This window comes from Manihot esculenta, chromosome 10, assembly GCF_001659605.2.
Source record: "Manihot esculenta cultivar AM560-2 chromosome 10, M.esculenta_v8, whole genome shotgun sequence".
Lineage (NCBI taxonomy): Eukaryota > Viridiplantae > Streptophyta > Magnoliopsida > Malpighiales > Euphorbiaceae > Manihot > Manihot esculenta.
This window is the reverse complement of record NC_035170.2, coordinates 3,932,560-3,948,776: the sequence shown is the minus strand read 5'-3', so window position 1 is coordinate 3,948,776 and position 16,217 is coordinate 3,932,560. Positions and strand designations below refer to the sequence as shown.

The window sequence follows — 16,217 nt, the reverse complement described above, 5'->3', positions numbered from 1 at the left end:
ATAAATATAATTTATTAAATAGATAAAATACGTAAAATAAAATTAATTATCAACTATTAATAGTAACTATTAATTATATTTAACATTTAAATTATACATTTCTTGATATAATTTAAAGTTAAATTTAATTAAAAAAACTGCTCTAACATATCAAATTAAAAATTAAAATAAAATAAAATGCATATTGTTTTTAACCAATCATAATGTTGGACAACTTGTGATTATTAATTTAACAATTTTTAATCCATTATTTTTTTTTCTCATTTTTATATATCGTAAATATATACTAATTTACGAAAGAAAAATAATATAATATATTAATTAAATTATTCCAAAATATAAACTTAAATAAACTAATTTTTATCGCATTTAAATTTATATGAATCGTGATACTACGTGAGATTCATCTAAATTAGACAATATGAATCGTGATGCTACATGAAACTTGTCTAAAATAGACAATGAACTGTCACGTAGCAGATATATGATAAGTGGGTAACGCGATTCGAGAGAAAGAAAGTTAGAACAATATAATATCATCTTCATCACCAAAACTCATTCTTTTCTGAATAGATCCAGTCTCGACACAAAATTAGCGGTTATCAAACATAGTCCAGTATATCACATTATGTCTATAATCGCGGGATCATCGATTTATTCGCTGACGATATTCCTCATCACATAATTGACCACATCATCATCGAATTATCAGAAAATGCTATATTTATCTATATTTTGTTACAGTATAAAAAGAGAAAGGATTAGAATGACAAAATTAGTTATTTTTCTACATAAATATTCTCAAGTTTTTCATTCACAATTTTCTCTAATTTACTAATTTGAGTGTTGAAATGACTGTCGTGAATATCTACTACCTTACTTTCTCTGTCTTACAAAATTAGCCAATTATAACATAGCTCAATTTCAACCACTCATAAATTTAATCTCTCCAACATCATATTATTATAAAAAATTTTAGTTATTAACTCTTGAAATGAAGTTATAATTAATTAATAAATTTACTATTAACAAAATTTTATAATTTAATTATGAGTATATAAAATAAATATTAAATTATATTATTCAAATTAAAAAAAATAATTGACATAACTCATGGGTAGAATTATATCATATTTTATAGTTTATTGTATCATTTTTTAATATATATCAACATTCTTTTTTTTTTCATGCAATATAACATTCTATTTCATTAACTTGTATTTCGTTAACTTGTGTAACTTATAAAAGTGCCAATTAGGAGGCAGTAAATTTTAGATTCTAAACTTAATGACCATATTTGCAATGCAATTAGCATGTATGGAAATACAGCAAAAAGAAACAGGATGAAAATGAGAGGCAGCATGAATACTCCATAAAGAGAGCATTGTACAAAATGACGGAGTCAAATTCACATGCAAGGGATGAAAAGCCAATAAACTGCTGTCAATATAGCTGGTGCCTCCTCTATCATAGTATATGAACACCACACCCATACAACAATCCTCTACACAACCTTTCCTTGTTCATCTTAAGTAACTATCGCAATAGCAGCAGGTGAAAACGGATCTTTTCATGTCATGTCATAATTGAGATTGATGTTTCCTTAGAAAGGGGCTCCAAGCAATATTTGAAGAGGGTCTGAATGACTGTGGATAAGAGAAATGAGCAAAAATATCATTATGTTGTAGCTGTCTAAAATCAATAGAAATATGCTGCCATAAAGCAATAGAATCAGATTGTATCAGTTCAAAAACACCTCCATTTTGTTTCTTCCATCACCACAATAATGCGAAAATATAAATACGACTTTTGATCAGTTATTTCATCATTGATATTTCAAATGGTCGGTAACTTATTTTAAATTTTACTTTTTCAATAATTTAGTCGGTAAATTTTATCTTTTTTGTTTCTTGTAGTGTAATATACCAAAAAGTGAGTGTAACTAAGGTGAATAATAAATAGCTATTTGATTTTGATTTGAAACTATTACACAAAGTTATCCATTATAATATAAAACCAACAAAACCAATTAGATTAGAACTATACTCACAAAGCCTAAGTAATCAAATTGCCCTAACATGTGGACACCATAAGAAAATATGCTTCAAGATTTAAGATTGTAATCTACAAATATAATACAAAGAATTATACAATACACCACGATTAATCAAATTAACAAAAAATTGGCATAGTATTATGAATAAGTTGTCAAAAAAAAATTCAATTTAGAAGATACTTGAACTGACCATACGCTCTGCTAGTAGCTGATTGTATGTTAGACGGAAATGAGACCTGAAATATCTCCTCACGAAATGAGCAAGACATAAGTAATCAATATCCAGAACCAACACTATATAAGCTATTATACGCAAAATGCTATATCAAAGTGTCTGGTGTACGATATGAGCTAGAAAAGGCAGAGAGAATTGATATTGCTTGTTCATAAAATGAACATTCACTCTTAAAATACGTAGACAATAATTTAATTAATTATCTTTTTAAAAATGATGCTTTTTTTTTTATATATAAAATTAGCCTCTGACTTTTTTTTGGGCCACCCATGTGCTTAACATACCTCTTTCCCTTCATTATTAATAGAGGAAATTAACTACCAGCCACACACAAACTAAATTGAACATGTGTTAATTAAAATTAAATTAAATATTAATTTTATATATACATATTCTCGAATATATTTTATTTCTCTTAATAATTTTAGCTATAAATGCATTAACCTAATTTATAGCCCATAATTGTAAGTATCTTAATAAATTCTCAATGATCAATTTATTTTATCGTTAAAAATTATGGTGTGTTTAGTTTAGGGATTCAAACAGTTAAATTTACATGTTTGATAAGTTTTAAGAAATTCAATTGATATTGATGGGCAATTGATTTGAGATCTATCAATTATATTTGAGATGAGCAGCTATTTGATAATTGCTTTGCTTTGATTTTTTTTTATTTAGATTATTGATGTGGTTAAAGTATAGATATGTCGCGATTGATCAATATATACGAAAAAAAATGTGCAAATTATAAAGAAGGCGAGTGTAATATAATATTTTGAATTCATGAATAATGTGTAAAAATTGTATACTTTAGTCTTTATGATATTATAAGAAAATGAAGTTAATTATCGCATAATCTGGTTGGTAGAGACTGATTGATAAAAAATTTTGTGATTATAGACATAATGAATATATAATATATAATATTTTTAACGGTAATTTTTCATAGAGACTCACCCTATAGATTGAGTGGACGAGTCTTGATAAAAAGTCGAGACTTGAATTATTCGAAAATTTTTTTTCTCTCTCATCCGATTTTTTTTTCTCTCAGTGAAATCGATTATTATCTGATCAAACTCTTACTATGTGACTCTGTTTTCGAATGCTAGTGCACAACTTATTTTGAGAATTAATGTGTTATATAGCCTTTTTAAAATTTATTAATTATATTTTTTAAATTAATTTTTTATATCAATAAATTATTTAAAATAACAATAAATGATAAATAAATTAAAAATATCATAAATAAAGCAAACTAATTATGATATATTTTTTTAAAACTTATAATGTTTTTGTCTATTGCTTTCACAAAAAAATGTTTATGTCTATGCATAAGTAACTACATTTTAAAAATTTATTTTAATTATTATATATATCATACAATAAATTAATAAATAATTTTACAATTTAAAAAAAAAATCATATTTATTTTATTATTATTTTACACGTTAATAATAAGAGTTAAATATAATTTACATAAATACTTTAGATTTATGAGCTAAAATAAATTATTAGCAATAAATTATAATCTGTCCTTATGTCTAATTACCAAACTAAACAGTTGTTATATGATTAAAAATAACTAATATATAATATAATACAGGATTAGTAATCAATTGTATAATAAAAATAGTAATTTCAAGAATAAGTTTTAATGATATTAATTATGTATAAATATTTGAGAGAATTACATTTAAATCGAAATGGATTCAAAATTGAAGTAGAAAAAACTAAATCCAATTAAAATCAATGTATAAAAACTAAATTAAACCAAAACTGGAAATTTAATTTGATTTCAATTTATAGATAGGCTTAGAAAATTGTTAGGGGCACTAACAAAATTGTGATTTTAATAATATTATGAAAGGGATTTAATTATCTTTAGTAATTTTTATGAAACAAAGAAACAAACGGTGTATAAGTTGTGAAATTGATTAATTCAACTTTGAAAATTATTATTTAATTTATATATTATTAGAAAATTTATTAATTATTCTTTTAATTTTAAAAAATATATTAAAATACTTATAATATTTTAAAAAATTTTAATAATTAATTTTTCATTAATTTTATCTTTAAAATAAAAAAAACACATTAATTAATTTTTAATTTTTATAAAAAAATCTATTAATTAATCGAAAACATATATATATATTTTAAATTAAAAAATTAACTAATGAACTTTTTGTTTTATAAAAACTAAATAATAAAATGGAAAGAAAGGAAATATTAGGATTTTTAAACTATTTCAATTATATTTTATTGATTATAATTTAATTATTACTTAAATTTTTTTAAATTAATTATTTAATTATATTATTATTCTATTTAAATTTAAATTAATTGAAAAAATCTCTTTAATATTTTAAATTATAATTAATTAAATTCCAAAGGATTCTATTAACATTTAAATTATTTGTATTGAAATTTTATAATAAATTAAACTATTTTTTTAAATAATTACAATTTATTGTTATTTAAAATATTTTAATTTAATTATTTAATTATATTATTAGTCTATTTAAACTTAAATGGATTAAAGAAAACCTTAATTAAAATTTATTGTAGAAGATGTTTTTTAATATTTAAATTCTATTTATTGATATTTTATTGTAAGTTAAATTATTATTTTTAAAAATAATAAATTAAATAGAGAAATTCGTATATAAAAATTAGTATTGAGAATTAAAATTTGGTGATGTATTATATTTAGAAATAAAATAAAAATTATTTAATTAAATGATAATTTAATTGAATTATTATAATTAATAAATTTATATATTTTTTATTTTACATATAAATTATACTACAGTGAGAGAAAAATAAATAATATAAATTGTTTAAAATACTCATAATTACATTTATAGAAATTATCCCTATTTTGATTGAGTGAAAAATAATAAATAATGTATTATTATTTAAAATTTTTATTTAATTAATTTTTAATTTAAATTTAATAATAAGATATGATAACACTTAATCTCTATATTAAATTAAATAAATTGTATTTTAAAATTATATAAACTTTTATAGATTAATCTTTATTTTTAAATTATTATAAAATTTTAATATTTTTTAAATTAAAAATAAATTATAAGCAGAAATTTAACATATTAAAAACAAAAAAGAAATTATATATCGGATTAAGAGGATGCTTGTGGTTATTTTTTATTGTTATTTTTAAAATATTATTATATTTATAGATAATTAATAATAATTATAATAATAATAATAATAATAATTATTATTATTATTATAATAATAAAATATTAAATTTTATTAAAAATAAATAATTTATAACGAGTAAACTAGTTTCTCTAAAATTAACAAACAAGCCAAACAAACTATTATTATATTACATTATCTCGTGATTGGTTAATCGACAGCAAATGCGCTGTGCTGTCTCTATCTGATAATTACTCTATCTGCTAATTACTCCATATATAAATTTATCTGTTCTTCAACCACTAAAAAACCCCTAAACTAACAATCTCTTATTTCCCTCTAAAACCTAACAGAAAATCAATTTCAAAGCTGCTTTTACGATTATCCTTTGAATTTCTGTGTTTTACAGAAGAGAAATAGAAAAATTTTCTGAAGAAAGGCGAAAAATGTCGTGGCTGAGATCCGCCGTGAACAAGGCTGTGGAAGTGGGGAACAAGAACAACCTCACCCGCGCCGTCAAGAACTACGCCGACACCGTCGTTCAACAGGCCGGCCAAGCCGTCGCTGAAGGAGCCAAAATATTGCAAGATCGAATTGTAATTTCCTTGTTCATTAGTAATTTAATTTCACCAAATTGCTTTTTTGTGGTATTATGTTTTTCATTGTTTTTTAATTCATTACCGCTGTCGTTTTGTGTAGCTTCATTTTGTGCAAAATTATCTGGGCCAAACAAGGTCTTAGTTTTTGTTTTTGTTTTTTTTTTTTTTTTTAATTTTTATTTTATATAATTTAAATTCAAGAACTAGCACATGGAAATTGAAGTAACTGGACTGTTTGCTGTATTTTGATGCTGAGGAATGAGATTTTTGTAAGGCTTTGTGTCTTTGAGCTAAGCCAGTGTGAGCTTCTAACAGCTAAATAATTTCCGTTTTGAATGTGGCTGATGTTCTGCTTTTTGTATATGTCTTTGCTGTGTTTTTCATTCTATCTCCTAAGCATTTTCTGAGCGGTGCAATCTTTTCAATTATATGAGTTTTTCATTTTTATGCAGGGGAATCGGAGTTACAAAAGTGTTAAGCAAACTGTTAAGAGATTGGAGGAGGCTGCTGTCTCTTGTAGAGGTCCTGAGAGGGTTCTGTTACTGAAAAGATGGTTACTCGTGCTTCAAGAAGTTGAGAAGGTATGGTCAGCTGTTTCTGAAGATAAACAAATTGAGCAACACCCTTTTCCTGATGAAGGAAGGGAAAGTCCAAGAAAACACTTCATGGTGAGCAACGATCACACCCCCCACACCCCCCTTTTTTTGTGTGCCATTTGCTAGTTTGCTAGATGCGGCTATGTATACATCATGCACCTTCTCTTCTATTGTGAACCATTATAAGTTTTTCCCCTGTTAAGTGTTCCTTTGAGGTAAGACTTCTGCGTGTTGGTGCATGTTTTTCAAATTTTGGGTGCAATTGTGTAGTAAGCTGGAATTTGAAACAACTCGCATGAAATGGTTTATAGCTTGAAATGACTGGACACCTTAAAGTTCCAGTTTGTCAAAGTGCTTTTTCTAACTTTTTGCCGTGATGGACTAGGTACTATATTGTGATTCTGAATTTGGGGGTGAGCCAATGAATTTTCGCGATGTTTTTCTCAAGAGCCAGGCTTTGGAAGGCATCATATTGTCCATGGTATTTTTATGTGCTTTCAGCCGTATATTTAAACATACTTGCACATATAGTCAATATTAAAAATCAATATAAGATGGATTTATTATGCAATCGTCCAAACAAGTTTTTGAGTCTATGTTATGATAGTAAATGCTGATGCACACGCTTTTCAGGTGTGATCCTTGGACTATTTCTTTCACGGAAATATTGTCCTGGAAAAGATTTTGAATTTTCCAACATTTGGGTGCATGAGAAAATGGATAACCAAAGGATGTCTTCCTTGATAATGGATTTCCTTTTTACAATGTGAAGATTTTTCAGACATGCAAAATTAAAAGCGCAGAAGGAATCCATATGGAGAGCATATATACATGCTAGTTCATATACCAAATTCAATTGTAGTCCACCATCATTGAATCATTGTTGATAGCTGCTGATTGTTGGCAACGCTATAATTTCACTCTCCCTTCTTCTCTTCCCTCCCTCTTCTATTCAAGCAAATTAGAAGACCAAGTTAAAAGAAAAGAAAAGGAATCCTTGTAAATGTGAACCTTCTTTCTAAATTCCAGAGGATGGTTTCTAGTCGATGTTCATTGGTACAACTAGATAATTGAAATAATTCATTTTTCTCAAAAAATATTTTCCATGAAAAAGTTAATTTCTATGAAGCAATGGAGACGTAGTAAACTTTCAGGTGTTCATATGTTACTTGAAAGATTTATATAGTCAAAGGAAGGCATAGGTAACTACGAAGATATAGGCTTTGAGAATAGAGTTATTTTTCTTCTACAATTTAAACACGACAGTAGGACATATAAATTTGACTATTGTCTTCTGATTAACTTTTTTCTCTCGACAGATTCTTGAAGCGCCAACTGATGAAGAAGTTTCTTTGCTTATGGAGATGTTTAGGTGAGTCTTCTTGACATTCTGAATCTCCAGTAATGACTGAGCTTAATATCAGGGTATCAAGTGCTAGCATGCATTCAGGATGTTGCTGGTTCCAAAAAAAATCCTTCTTTTTCAGGTGTCGCAAATAATTTTAATATTCCTGTTTCTCAAATAAACTTAATGAATCTAGAATTCTAGATTCATTATTTTGAACACTTGTTGAAAATACTTTCAATTTACTTCAAAGTTCATCTTTCACTTCTTGAATATTGAGTCTGTTGAAGTATAGTGCAAATATTGAACTCGGAATGAGCCTAGGTTTTGCCTGAATCCTCTTTATAAATTTGGTTACTCTCAGGATCTGTCTAACTGGCGGAAAAGAAGTTCATAATGCAGTAGTGAGCAGCATACTAGATCTGGCTTCAGCTTTTGCCATCTACCAAGATGAAGTGTTGGTAAAGACATGAAGAGATTGGCTTAACTCATATTATACATGCTATTGAGGAACTTGCTGATGTTTAATTGCTTAATGTGGAATCAGGTGTATTTTTAGTGTTGAATGATGATACCAAAAGGAAAAAGGCTGAAGCCTACTATATCTTGCATGAATTGTTTTCTGTTCATTTTTCCCTTTGATGTGAAATAAAATTAGTTGAAGTAAAGTGCAAAGAAGAAAAGAGGATCATCTTTAAGGAATAAAAGAATGGTAACTGCCATTGCAAAAGAAATAGCCCCATAAGGAATAATATGGCTATACTGGGAGGCGTTTGGTCTGGATAAATTTATGTGAACCAAGTGGAACGCTAAAATGTTGTTCCTTATTGCAGCTTGAAAGTAGATACTAATAGTTTTACTTTTTCTCCGTTTTTTGTAACTTAATAGGTAAAGAGGGAGGAGTTGCTTCAATTTGCCCAAGGTGCTGTTGGAGGGTTGAAAGTTAGTGTTGATCTTGGAAGGTGGTTAAAGAACAAGAACTTTCTTTTTTCTTTTCCCTTTTTCTTTTCTAGTAATATGTCCGTGGACGGATTATGATGGAATTCATGTTTGGAGAAAAAAATTAATTCTCATCTTCCAGGTTGAAATTGTTGTATTTTTTTTATATAATTTCTTTATCATTTTGTAATTGTTTTCAAAATGATGATTATTTCGACAAACATACAAGTTTTTGTCACTAGCAAATTACATCCAGATATTACAGTGATTTGATGCATAAGGATGCTTGTTGCATGTAGACTTATCCATGATGAATGAACGAATAGAAATTTATAGGTCTTTTTTTGGTGTTTTCTTGTCACAGAATAGATGCTGAAGCCATTGACCTGAAGAACAAACTTGTTGGAATAATTGGTGCTGATAAACCATCAAGTGAAGATGAGAATAGAGCATCTAATGGAACAGCTAAAGCAACTGTGGAGGTGATATTTGGGTGTTGTGATTGCATTGTTTTCTCACATTTTGTTATTTTAATATAAATGTTGTCCTTATGCTACTGATTTGGTTCTTGTTTCATGTGGATTTGATTTTTCATTAGGTGCTTGCAATGTTTATATGCTTTGTCCGACAAATAATTAGCTTTAGATTTTTTTGCTGAAATATGAAATATATTGGAGATGTTGAAAATAAATTATTTTATCATTTTGACTTGTGTGCTTTCGATTGTAATGTGCATTTTATGTTTTAATGGCTCTTGTTACAAGGAAGGCATAAGAATGAGAAGGGAGAGAATACATAGAGCTATTTGTTTGGTCACCTAGGAGATCAGTTAAAGTATCTTTAGTTTTAATTGTGTGTATCATGAAGGGAAACAATAAAAAAGGGTCTTAATTGGTTTAGTAAAATCACTGCCTGATCTCTTCTCTTTTCTTTTCTTGATGCAAACATTATTTCAGGATATTGTTAGATTTCATTGGTATTGTTACATGGTTCTGAAAGCATATGACAGCTTGACCATTGGCTTACTGTTGAAGTACAAATTATTGATCAAACCCTTGTATTTGTAGGCTCTGAAAGAAGCCCTTGCACAAATACATATCTGTTCCAGATTGGAAGGGCTTTTAGTGAAAAAGAAAAATTTAAATTTTGGAGACTCTCCAGAGATTCATGCTCAAAAGGTATTCTTTGCTATTGCTTTTGGTTTCTTCTCGATTATGTTTATGAAATCTTGGTTTCGTGTTTACATTCATCATCTGTTGCCTTCACTTGTTTGCCTTCATTGATTTTGGCCTGGTCATGTTCTTGTCTCTCCTGTTCCAGCAATTGTACATGAACAGACATTAGTAAATATTTCTTCATGGATCCTGTTGGATGTCTGTACTTCAAATGGGGTGGGATCACTGGGGTGGGGACATTATATTTGTTCCCGCTTGTGAATGGGAATGGGATCAGAGTGTGAGTGACTCTTATGCATGACACAAGGACATTTGGATGCATAAGAGGCATAAGGATCAAAGTTGGCAATAGTGATAATCATAATGAGAAGGGTTAGATATCAACTGAATATTGGAGGTTTCTTGTGCACAAACTGCAGCTGGTAGTGCCCATAGTTAAAAAAAAGGAAGGTAAAATAATAGTAGTGATATTGATAATGCAAGTACTTAAATCCTAACAAGTCTATGCAATAGCTGCCACAGAACTTATAGAAAAAAAGAAAAAAGAAAAACTGAAATTGAGAGGGAAAGATAAAAACCTTTTTGTTATTCCTAGCAAGTACCTGAATAAAGAGACCATATCTTTGCTATGCAGCTTCTATTGTCAAATTTTGTGATGTTTTTACTGACATTGCTGTGGTTGTTGTGTGACGAAGTGTTCAATTTGCTCAATATTGATACGGAGAAGTGTCTGACAAAATCAGTGTAGAACTGTCGTCAATGAGCACATATGCATCTTTCACTTCAGTAACTATATGGTGTTGCATCGGATTGAACAGATTCTTAAGACATGGTTCCCTTGTCTTTCTGCTGGTTTATTTATTTGCTGCCATATGCATTATTTGGCCTGTGTTCAAGTGACCTCATCTCCATGTTATATATCACTTTTGATAGTATATTTGCTTAATCAAAACTCTATAGAGCTTGCTTTCCAGGACATTTGTCGTAAATTGGTCTCCAATTCCAGGTCAACCTTTGTCCCTGCCTTCTCTCCTCTATTTCCATAATTAAGTGGTGGCCGTTGGTTTTCTGCTTAGTTTTAAAGTTTCTTTTATCTAGGTTTTTTTGTTGAGAGCATATTTATATATTTCTATTGTTGCTCATATTAGCTGGAAAACACCGAGTTCCCTTTAAAGCTTTTGTTTTTATCATGTGAGCAGGTTGATAAGTTGAAGGTCTTGTCAGAATCCCTTGCCAGTTCTGCAGCAAAAGCTGAAAAGCGCATCTTAGATCACAGGTAGAAAATCAAATTAGCAACTATGCATGTATGCCCTCCTTAATTTGGGAGCATAGACGTTTATTCACATGTAATTTGACTCAAATCTTGTGCCTTCTAGAATTTCTTGTTTTATGAAATTTTTTGGCCATTGACTGGCTGTAAGTTCCATTTGATGCCTGAAATAATCTTTTATGATTCATTTTCCTGAATTCACCTCTTTCTCTTTAGGTGTTTCAGAGGATTATTTTACTTTAATTAGAGGATGGCTTGTGGTGCATTTGTTTCAACTATGTGCAACAAAAGACTGAAGTGTATATATTATCTTCATTCCAAGTATATAACAATTGTTGTCATGTTTTCTATACTAGCATAGTTAAAGCCTGTCTGCTAGGTGGCTTAGTAAATAATTTCTGAGGCTTGGCAGTCCTTAAGCAATAAGTAGGAGATTGTCAACTACATTATCAGATTGGATCCTCTTCCATTTTCTTGGGACCAAGACACATGGCAAAGAACTCTTAACTCTACCAAATAAACATTATTAAATCTATCATTACTTTGATGTGGGGTTTTATTTCGACCTACAATTGATTGGCAGACTACAGAAGGAAGAGGCTCTGAAAGTTCGTGTTTCCAAAGCTGATGAAGCTAATGAAAGAGAGAAGGTAATGTGCTTCACAAGAAAAGCTTCCTTCTCATTTATTATCCTTAAGTCTACATCATATAGTAACACAATAAACATACTGCAAGAAGACTTCTCTTCTGATAGTGCTATATCACTATTACAAAAGAGTCATTGTTTAGTTAGTTATTCAAGCAGTTAGAAATGCAATGCACATATATCTTTTCTTATTGGAATGGCCAGTTTTATCGCTAGCTTCTGTGTGTCTGATAATAGTGTTGCTGGATGTATTCTAGGGAAGCATTCATCTAATTGTTTGACGCTCAATTTTTTTATGACATACTGATAGCTTTTTTAAATGGGCTTATTGGAAGATCTTTTTCATTAGTTTCAACTTTCATTATCAGTGATCATGTGTAAGTTGTTATCTGAAAGGAGTAAGGGACTACTTATTACTTGATAAAATTTAGAGAATACACAATTTTCTACCAATCTGTTCTATTACATATCCTATGTGGCATAGCTTTCTTTATGAGTCATTTTAAAGTTCTATGACATAAACTAGGAAACATGCATGCTTGCAAGTACCTATCTTCTACTTTATTCAGATCGGAGGGAAAACTGATTTTTTTATTCTTTGTTTTCTCTCCAGGAAATATCAGCTGAAATTTCTGTACTCGAACAAGAAAGAGATGAACTTGAAGCTCAACTGAAAAACGTTCCTTCCCTTTACTCTTCTCTCTCTCTCTCTCTCTCTCTCTCTCTCTCTCTTGTTGCACGGGAATATAGTTTACAAACATTATTGCATCTTTTTTTTGCCAATTAAGGAATTCATATAGAAGCTCATATAGCTTTCCTTGTCCACTATGGCACTGCCATAATTGGTGTTGCCATAGGATACGGCAAATTTACACATCATATTGGTATGTTACAACTTCCATGGTGATTATATTGTGAAATATGTGATCTGACTTCACATTTGGATGGGGGAATTTGAAAAAAGAGATTTAGATTTGATATTGCATTTGTTTCATCAGTTCATCAAGTTGACTGTAGATTAAAATGCCTATAATAAATTGCTATTTCTAATGCACCTCGATCAAGTTCTCATTTCCATTTATGAATCTAATTTACAGTTAATTTGATCAACTAAAGCATGTATATATCATTCAGAGCATTTGAACTGAAGATTATATATTCCATTCCTTGAGTTGAAGTCCTTCTATCAAAATGGGACATGAGAGTTTTTCCAGAATCATGTGAATGATTTTGCTATAAAATACTTCCACATCCTTGTAGTTTTAGACTTTGTTTGGATTTTTGAACTGGGATGTCCTTTCTTTAGTTAAATCATCTTTACCATGAATAGTCATTTTCTTCTTGTAAGTCTGAACTCGATGTGCTGTATTCTGGAATTTGCTTATCTACTTATCGTATGTTGGTAGCAAACAATTAAGATTGATCAACATGGTTTAGGTTAATATATCCTTGGCTGCTGCAAATGCACAACTTCACAATGCTAGAGAAGAGAGAGATCAGTTCGATGAAGCTAACGATCAGATCATTGAGCACTTGAAAACAAAGGTGCAAATATTATCTTTCTGGTTTGCTACTTCTGATAATGATTTCATAAAGTCTTCGGTGGTCCTTGTTATTCTGTTCTCTGTTATATCTTTCCATTATGTTAATAGGAAGATGACCTGTCAAAATCTATTGCTGCGTCAAGGCTGGAGGCAAATGTCCTGAGTACCTGGATTAATTTTCTGGAAGATACTTGGGTTCTCCAGCGCTCATATACAGAAATGATGGAGAAGCAGGTCATGTGTGTACATCAATTTTGTGATATTAAGAATGCCCTCTTGTTTTTGGTTTAGCAATATTTTGTTGTGCGCATTTGTTTACTTTCTAATATAGCTTGTGGAAGAGAACTTTTCCCTAGTCCCTTTGTGTCTTATATATCAAACTGAAAACACCTGGATTTTCTTATGTTGGTACTTGTTTCTTATTTATATTTTCAAGTGATGAACTGGAGAGGCATGAGGACTATTTCATGAACTTGGTTATCCATCTTCTCAATGAGCACAAGGTATGATCGCTTGCTTTTTCACAATATTTTATCTGGAAATGGTGCTTAAGGCTATTTAATCTCTCTGTTTCTCCTCTTATGTCTATCTGTCTGTCTCTTCTCTCCCTTGTGTGCACATGAACATTCATATTCTGATGCTTCCTATATTCGTTATGCAGAAGGAATTGGGGCCTGATATCAGTCAGATTGGGAAATTTGTGGCAAATCTAAAGAATTTAAGTGAAGGGTGACGTGCTTTTTGCACTGATTTTGTTCTGAAATACTTTGATTTGAGCTTGACTATTTTTCTGAATTTTTTGTGCCACTTCACAATACAGTTCAGAGGTGGCAGGTATGGATCGAGATGGTTCTAAAGTATTACACCCAAGGAAAAATCTTGAGGAGGAATATTTGGTCTATGAAACCAAGGTAAGTAATGTGGTTGTTTGGTTCATGTTTCTCTTTCTGATGAAGCCAAGATACCAAAAATGCAGACCAACTCTTTGATAAGAGTTGCATTTTTCAACAACCCATTCTTGTCTTAGTGGTATTCTTTTTTTCTTTCTATTCTTCAAAATTTGTTATCATGTTTGTACTTTTTGAAATGGTTTATCTACGTGTTCCACTGGTCTAGTATAGACACGCATGTAAGAGCCATAAAGGTTAGTTGATATATGAATTCTGTTGTCTTGTTTCAGATAATAAGTACCTTCAGTGTGGTGGATAGCATAAGAGAACAGCTTTATGCTCAACAGGGGGATCTTCTTAGGTGCGATTCTGGCGTGATTCTCAATCATTCTTCCTTTTCTCCTTAATTTATCTTTTTAGGCTTTAGATGGATTGGAATTTGAAATGAAAGGTATCAATTGTTTATATTACTTGAATTAGGTAACTTATATTTATTTTCCTGGTTAAGTTCATATATGGAAATTAATTTTATGATTGTCTGATAACTTGTCTGAATATGAATTTGGAATATATAGCAAAAGTGTCATTATTGATTTTTTTCTCTGTTCCTATTTATGCAATTTGAATAAAATTGAATTCATATCTTTGCATTTCAAATTCTATACAAGACAAGATGTTTGGTTATTTTATTCTGTTGTATTATATTCTCCTGAATTTCTTTTTGTGCCCATTTCTATCCAGGAAAGATGATGCAAAGATTGAAGAACTATTTGATGATATTGAGAAACTGAGAAAAGAATTTGAATCCATTGAGAGACCAATTTTAGAAATTGAGAATCCACCTACCCCCGAGGCAGAGACTGCAGCTGAGAAGCCATTGGGAAGCCCCACCCAGAAGTCGATGCAAGATCCTAGTTCCCCAAAATCTGAGACAGATCGGCAACCCAAAGCACCGGGAGTTGAGGAGCAGCAGGAACTTGATCCTGCAGCTGAACTAGCTAAACTGGAGTCGGAGTTCAGGAAGGATGCTCGAGATTACTCGACAGAAGAGATTGGTGATTGGGAGTTTGATGAACTTGAGAGGGAGTTGATGTCTGATGATGCAGCAACAAGAAAGTGATCAATAAGCCCTCCAATACTGTGAATTGCAACGAAAAATCCGTAAATTATGACAAAGATATACACGTGAGTCGTGACCTCCCCAAAAGCAGAATTTTACATCACGAGCTTCTTGATGTAACTTATCTGTAACATTGAATTAAGTTTCAATTTGTTCATTCATCTGTAAATTGTCAAAGTTGTATGTTTTACGGTGGAATTAGACAAACAAACAAATCAAAGTCGCCGAATGTAAATGTGAACTAACACTATTATCAGAGAAATACACTGGCAAGTATCAAGTTGTGAAATGAACTTGTGCGACATCTTTTCCTAATGATCTAATTCTGAACGAGAATGCGGCAGATGTGGTTTCTTTCTTTTCTTTTCTTTTCTTCTTTCTTGGAAAAAGAAATATAGATGAACCATTGCCAAGATAGAAATATCCTTAATTGCATCAACAAAGCTTACCAACAATTGGTGCAGATATGCCTGTTTGCTGTTTATGTGGAAGACCGTTTTATTTTGAAGGTGACCCTTCATGCTTCATAACGAACAGGGCCTTAGCAAGGAAATAGAGAATGAGAGGGCAACTAGCTGTCTTTATGGAAAATAAAAAAGAAGGTTAGATGTAATATCTCAAAGTTTCCTTATCTGAT

At 30.1% G+C, this 16,217-nt stretch overlaps 1 protein-coding gene across 2 annotated transcripts; it reads left to right on the top strand.

The window, feature by feature from the left end:
- Nucleotides 1–5,750: 5,750 nt before the first annotated feature.
- LOC110624437 lies at nucleotides 5,751–15,895 on the top strand. 2 transcript variants are annotated; one of them, XR_006352282.1, is made up of 18 exons: nucleotides 5,751–6,052; nucleotides 6,508–6,723; nucleotides 7,037–7,132; nucleotides 7,971–8,023; nucleotides 8,361–8,457; nucleotides 8,885–8,958; nucleotides 9,300–9,417; nucleotides 10,003–10,113; nucleotides 11,310–11,386; nucleotides 11,964–12,030; nucleotides 12,640–12,705; nucleotides 13,464–13,571; nucleotides 13,679–13,809; nucleotides 14,007–14,073; nucleotides 14,232–14,299; nucleotides 14,391–14,599; nucleotides 14,751–14,821; nucleotides 15,202–15,275. XR_006352282.1 is itself a non-coding variant. In XM_021769575.2 (18 exons), the coding sequence occupies exons 1-18, from the start codon at nucleotides 5,903–5,905 to the stop codon at nucleotides 15,578–15,580; spliced, it is 2,040 nt and encodes a 679-aa protein (XP_021625267.1). In that variant the 5' UTR covers nucleotides 5,752–5,902; the 3' UTR covers nucleotides 15,581–15,895. The 2 variants fall into 2 exon arrangements, 1 of the variants encoding a protein (XP_021625267.1); XM_021769575.2 differs by having other exon boundaries at nucleotides 5,752–6,052; nucleotides 14,391–14,481; nucleotides 15,202–15,895.
- Nucleotides 15,896–16,217: the final 322 nt, after the last annotated feature.